This window comes from Arachis hypogaea, chromosome 9 (genome assembly GCF_003086295.3).
Source record: "Arachis hypogaea cultivar Tifrunner chromosome 9, arahy.Tifrunner.gnm2.J5K5, whole genome shotgun sequence".
Taxonomy (NCBI): Eukaryota; Viridiplantae; Streptophyta; class Magnoliopsida; order Fabales; family Fabaceae; genus Arachis; species Arachis hypogaea.
The window spans coordinates 118,111,119-118,118,092 of NC_092044.1; the positions used below are offsets into that span (position 1 = coordinate 118,111,119).

Below are 6,974 nucleotides of genomic sequence, written 5' to 3' on the forward strand. Positions count from 1 at the left end.
ACATATAGCAATATATGTTTGGTGTCTTATAAATTTTTTTATTATACTACTATAAATAAGCTTGATTATTTATTTGTTATAAGTTTGATTATTCTAATAACTGATTTTTTAATTTTAAAAATATATAAATTAATATGTATAAACATACATAAATGCATAATAATAGATTTCGATGGTTATTTTTAATATAAAAAATAATTAAATAAATATTTTTCATTTACGTATACACACTAACAAAAGTTCACCTTCTAACAAAAGTTGCTTATACATATTGGGTATAAACTAACTTTTTATGAAAAACTTAAGCTCAGAAGTCACATCTTTAATTGATGAGTTAAAGTTGTTTAACATCTTTTAACTAAGACCGAGACTTATAAATAAGTTATTTTGTATTTAATTTTTTAGTTTTAAAAGTGTTTATTTAAAAAAAAGTGATAAAAAAACTTTTTTATTTTTCCCACAATATCTCTCAACCCAACAGGCTAAGGATTAATCCGTTGCGGAATTTAAACCCCCAACACTTGCTTAAGCGGACTAATGAGTTAACCACTAGACCAACCCAATTTGATTGATAAAAAACTTTTTTATTATAAAAGAAATCTTTTTTTTAAACTTTTTTATAAGCACTTAAATAACTTAAAAAAAAAGTAACAATTTGATTTTGAAAATTATACCAAACTTTAATACTATAACTTTTCATAAGTTAAAAGTAAGAAAAAGTTACTTATAGACCTATCCAATCTTACCCTAACTATTTGTGCTTTAATGACACCTTAAACAATGCTTCAAGCCTTCAACCATCCCTCTCCCTCTAAGATGCTATATGCTCTGGCAAAACAAAATCATTCCCAACACCACTTGCTCGTTCCTTTAAAAAATTTCTCGATTTTGATTTCATAAAAAGTTAGCAACAAACAACTAATTGTGCAGCTTTTGGACACCCGATGATGATGGACAGACAGGGTTTTGATGTAATAAACTTCAAGATATTTATAGGTTTTTTATATATTTATGTTAGGGAGAAGTTATATATAAGGTCAGAAAGTTATTATAAAGATAGGCAGAACAATGCAACATAAAGATAGGTTATAACTTTTGACTACCTTTAAAAAAATGTTCAAACTATATAGTATATAGCCAACTATTAACATAGAAATTACTCAACTTGCATAGCGCAAGATTTAATGTTACATTCCCTATAATAATTCAGTGAAAAATATAAACTTACTACAGAGGTCGAATCCTAGTCACTATATCTGTAGTATGTTCCTGGCTGGTATAAACAAGGGCACAAAGCACAATGGATAATACAGATTAACATGCTTGATAAATGCACAATCTGTAGGTAGCAACCAAGCCATTTGTTCAATGAACTTCACCAGAGAATATTCAGTGTTCATCCGAGTGCAACTGAATGATTAGAATTCTTCGTAGCAAGAAGCACATGGCTGTACTCAGCAGCACCTACAGGCAGGTATGCATTTAACTACAGGGGATCAGTTCCTCTAAGAAGAGTTCGTCAAAAAAGATGAACAACGATGTCGAAAAATGCCAGGAACCAACCATCAGAAGACAAATTAATTTTCTAAGTTTCATTGAACAGATCCTGTCCAGGCAAAAGGGCTTCAAAGATGACATCTTAACTCCTAATCGAATCATTCATAGGAAGTTTCTCTGGAAGTTTCCGGAAGAAAACCTCGAAGATAAGCCCTGCGACATGCCTTCTGCATCAAGTTTTACACTTTTCCTTCCAGCTGTCAGATCCTTTTCGCGGTCCCACGGCTTCCATGGATGTTGACCCACCCACTCTTCCTTCTCTGGCTTCTGCTGCTTAGATTTTTTCTTGGACTTGTTAGAAACCTCTTCTTGATGCTTCTGCATCAACGTTTTTGATCGTTTTGCCTTGTTGTATTTGTCCACCAACTCTGCATCCGCACTAGTCTTTTTCTTTTCCTCTTCATTCGAGGCAAGCGCAGTAGCTTCATTGTATGCTTCCAAATAACTGCCATATAAACAGCATTGTTATATGCCTCTTCAATATGGTCAGTGGTTGACACCAAATTGATAACCCAAAGCATTCAATAATGAAAGAGGAATTGAGGATAAATACTTCATCTTCGCCTTTTGGGCTCTGTCAGAAGGGGTGTCTGTCCAAACGCTAGTATCTCCTCGACCTTCCTTTGTGCCCCGACTAAACTTGGTTGATTGCATAGTTACACCACCAGGCTAAAAAAAAAAAAATTGAAGTGGCCACATAGAGCAAAATAAGCTTTGAAATGTTTGTGAATTAACTTGATGTCAGCTACTCCGTTCCACAGCTAATGTTTTCACACTTTCGGCAATAAGAGTGCAGAATAATTGCTTGAAACCATGTTCATTAAAGATTGCCGAGTCTCAATCCTAAGATGAATAAAATATGCTTAACTCTGTAAATGAAGTTTACAACAAGCTCAAGCACACTTGCATTAGGAGGTTAAGTGCTTGTTTGGACGTTGATAAAAAAAAAAGGGATCTTTTTCAATGAAATTTTTTTTAGCGTGTTTGGTAAATTTCTAGTAGTAAACGTAAAAGTACTAAAAAAAACATCTTTTTTGAGAAGCTACAATTTACATTTTTTTTAAAAGATCTTTTTTCTTTAAAAAAAAAAGATGTTTTTCACGTAATAAATAAACAAAAAAATACTTTTATATGGTTATACCCAAACATAATTGATAAATAAAAAGATCTTTTTGTATGAGATATCCAAACATAAAATTACTTTTATTTTTCTATAAGATCTTTTGAAAAAAGATAACTTGAAAAAATATATTTTCTTAGAAGCTCACTCAAACAAGCCCTAAGCAAACAGCCATAGTGCAACAGGACACACACAAATATTTCAATATTTAACGATACATTTTATCAAATAATTCACAAGACTTACTTTTCTCTCTGGAGGCAATGTTGTCATCCATTCATCTCTTTTTGGCTCCACTTTAACCTCTGTCTGTGCCAGAAGCTCATCATCGCCCTCCATTGATATACCTGCCATAGATTTCCTAGCAATAAGATAACAAAGTTCTCAAGTACTACCACCCTATCGGCCTATCCCATGCCTCTCTCCCTTTAGGAAGATAAGCAAAACTGAAAGTTATACAAGGAAATTTTACTAATTGCTAAATTGAAACCAAAGATAACTGCCAGACCAATTTTCCAAGGCCATACAACATTTAATTAGCACCAGCTGAAGGCCAAAGTTCATGCCAACAAGATCATCCCAAATGACCCGAAATAAAGTTGATTGCCAAATTATTCAGACACTAACACTATGCAGTGAACTGCCGTCTCTCAGAAGCAAGAAGCTATATAATTATAGTTTAGAAAATAAAAACAGAAGAAAAGATCAAAACATCTAATATGACTCTAGTTAATACGTAAGAATAAAACATGAGTTCAGCAAGACCTCCCTCCTTCACTTCATAATAAGTAGTTTTTCTTTTTTCTTCAGGGCAAGAAAAAGAGAATAAATATATTTTTCCATTGTTTATGTAAAAAAGAAGTCCCCACCTTTAGCCCTCATCTGCTCTAGCCTCTTCTTTCAGCCCCCAACACATAAAATATATATAAATAAATAGAAGAGGGAAAAACATTTCGTTTTTACTTTAACATAGCAGGGAAGGAGTTTCTGAACATAACAAGGCCCTTTCAGCTTTCACTTCTTAAGTTCATATCCTCCATTATTATATTAAGCACATTATCGACACTAAAGACCCAAACAAACAAAACAGAAATCATCTACATTGCAGAATCTCACCTTGTGTTCTTCTCCAAAGTGCAGCCTCACGCATAGCTTTAAGTTCAACCTGCATTCACACGTGAAGATATTAATATCCAAAACTATTCTATCAAAAAATTCTAAATTATTCATTAATATGGCCAGAAAAGTAAGTTCTAGTCACCTTAAACTGCTCCTGTTCTTCCTTGAGCTTGATCTTCTCATCCATTGCTTTCCGCTATAAATGAACGGAAGATAATCTTGTCAATGTAAACATAAAAGAATGTATACTTGCAAATTTTGAGAAAGTAAGAATTTAAAAAAGTATCCAATAAATTATATGTCAGCATACCACAACAAACAAACCAGAGAATCCCACAAACAACAACCTTAACAATTTAATAATCCATGCTTCAAAACAGATTAAGAGACTCACCTTTTCTGGATCCTGTAACTCTTTGAAAGCCTTATTTAACTTAATAAATGCTTGATGGGCTTGAGGATGAGAGCATTTATCTGGATGAACCAAAAGTGACATCTTCCAATACCTAAGGGACATCAATGAGATCAAGTTAGACAATCGAAAGATATCGCTTTATCTACGTAGTTGGTCCTCCTAGTGGGATAAAGAGTTATTGTTGCATAAACTATAAAATTTTACAAAGACTTGCGCAAGATTTTAAAACTTTCCTTGCGGCAATAAGCAGCAAAAAACTGGATAATCATTCAGGCCAATATAATTTGGCAATTTGCTAATTAAGCATGCTATGTGGACAACAAAAACGGAATATGTTTTTATGAAAATTCTTTGTCAAACAAAATGACTATCATAGGTTATAAATATTATCATACCTTTTCTTTATGTTATCACTAGACATATTATGGTTAACTCCTAGAACATCATATGGGCTGTCAGCCTCAACTTCCATGATCCTGGTGACCTGAGAAATAAATAGATGACAACTTAGACCTCTAAAGTCAATTAGTGTCCAAATTTTAATTTTTGCCACTAATATATGAGCATAAATCTTATAAATTGATGAAAGCTGTCACTACAGTAATCTGAATGGTTAGAATAATTTCCTTTAGCTGAAGAAAGCTATAGAATAATGATGAAATAAGAAAATTGAAAGCATTGGTTACCGATAGTAAAGTCATCTTAAAATAGGAATACCGCACGCCAATCATCAAATCCAGGGCCCTTTATTTAAATGTTTTAAGAAATAACAACATCCTGATCATGACAACTGGGATTAAATACCTCTTCAAAACGCTCTGCTTCATTAGCTGATTCTGCTTCAGAAACCATAGCAGGTGGTGGAGGTCCCACAAATAGTTCAGTATTGTCGTCCAACTCAGCTTCACTGTAGACATTAGTTTGAAAATATCATGAAGTATCATATGATGTGAATTGACACAACTGGATCAGGAAAAATTATCAATATAAACATAATTGATCCCGTACTTAAGCTCCGTCTGTGCTTCTGTTAATTTGGCGGCAGCAGCAAGTAACTCAGCAGATGGCATTGCAGGGCCAATCATCCTGTAAAACAAAGGAAGCAATAAATAATTAGGACAAAATTACAAAAGACAAGTGATAAGAGATTGACAAAAAGACTGATCACCTTTTTCTAGGACCAGGAGAATTATCATCTGGATTTCCTGTTATGTGCTCATTTGCCACCTGCTCACTCCCTGCATCTACTGGAACTGAACTTGTTTCAGGTATCGCTGCAGAAGCATCAGCTTGCTCCTTCATAGGATCCATAAAAGAGTGAATTATAGGGCCAACAACATCCAAAGTGGGGTGAGCTTTAGAAGGAAGTAAGAAAACTCTATCTCCATTTTCCTTCAGCTTTAGTGATAGGAACAGCTTCTTCAGATGCTTCATGAGAGATTTTTCTGATATACCCTTTATATCAACGGCTTGTCCATCATCAATCATTTGCAAGAGCTACAACAGCAACGAGATCTAATTAAAAATCAAACATATATATGCATTGAGTAGAATCTGTAGATACAGAATTGGAGGTAGCAAAAGCTATATTCTGCTAGCCTTGGACTACACATTATTTTCATTATCCTCAGTTGTGTTTATAACAATAGGAGCATCGTGCAAATGAGTTCATAACATAAACTCCCAGAGTACAGCCTCACAGCACCAATCAACCTTCTACATACACATGTCCTTTCCAGCACCAGTTAATAATTATACTACATGCTTCATACAAAGAAATTTCTAGAAAATCGTAAAAGTTGCACCTTTCAGCTTCCAAACAAAAAAAGGCATTTACCCTTTTAGCTAGCCCTAACAACTTGAAACTCAAGAACAACAACACTCAACAGTGATGGCAATTTCAATATTCAATGCATACCTGCTTCAAATCAGTGCCAACATTGGGGAACTCGATCATGATTTCACGGACCACAGCATGAGGCTCAACCCTAGGTGACCTCTCTTCATCCTCATCCGAAGATTCAGAAGCATCAGAATCACGGAGCCTCTTGTTACTTTTCCTGGATTTCATGTCTCTATCCCTCCTCTTCTTCTCCTTCTTCTTCCTTCTCCTCCTGCGCTCCTCGTCCTCCTTCTCCTTCCGCCTGCGGCGGTCCTTTTCGCGGCGGCTTCGGTCGCGGCGCCTGGAAGGGCGATCGGAGTCGGATTCAGATTCAGATTGGGAGTCGGATTCAGTGTCGGATTCAGATTGGGATGAAGAGGTGGGGGAGTCGTGTAGACGACGGTGCTTTTTTCTGCGGTCTCCCATTCTCTCAAAAGCTCACGGAAGACGGAAACAACCAAAGCAGGTGGTGGAAATAACATTCGGTGCCGATTATGTAGATTCATCCTCAATTAAAAAATGAGGAGTGTAGGGCCACCAGACCGTGTAATTTGTAGCTATTTTCCAATTAGTTATTATTATTATTTATTAATATCTTTAATAATATGAGATTATATTTAATAGTGCGAGATTATTTATTTTTTTATTAATTAAGTATTAGTCAAATTTTAATAAAAATGTTGGTATTTTAGGTTTTTTCTTTAAAAGTAGAAAAAAAAATTAATTTTAACACATCAATTTTTAGGTTTATTTTATTTTATTTTAAATTTTTTTATGTGTATATCTATATTAATTAGGTCAGTATAATTAGAATTATATTTAATTTTTTTATTAGGTCTAATAGACCCAAATAAACAAGAGAGGTTAATATATTCAAATTT

General features: G+C 34.2%; 1 protein-coding gene across 2 annotated transcripts; it reads right to left on the reverse strand.

Moving 5' to 3' along the window:
* Window positions 1–1,069: 1,069 nt before the first annotated feature.
* On the reverse strand, window positions 1,070–6,618 carry LOC112712545 (uncharacterized). Of its 2 annotated transcripts, XR_003157819.3 has the most exons (12): window positions 6,130–6,618; window positions 5,380–5,708; window positions 5,220–5,297; window positions 5,016–5,118; window positions 4,607–4,695; window positions 4,191–4,302; window positions 3,939–3,992; window positions 3,794–3,842; window positions 2,924–3,024; window positions 2,111–2,226; window positions 1,564–2,002; window positions 1,070–1,464 (listed from the first exon to the last, which is right to left on the reverse strand). XR_003157819.3 is itself a non-coding variant. In XM_025765456.2 (11 exons), the coding sequence occupies exons 1-11, from the start codon at window positions 6,517–6,519 to the stop codon at window positions 1,660–1,662; spliced, it is 1,764 nt and encodes a 587-aa protein (XP_025621241.1). In that variant the 5' UTR covers window positions 6,520–6,618; the 3' UTR covers window positions 1,070–1,659. The 2 variants fall into 2 exon arrangements, 1 of the variants encoding a protein (XP_025621241.1); XM_025765456.2 differs by having other exon boundaries at window positions 1,070–2,002.
* Between the last annotated feature and the right edge of the window lie 356 nt (window positions 6,619–6,974).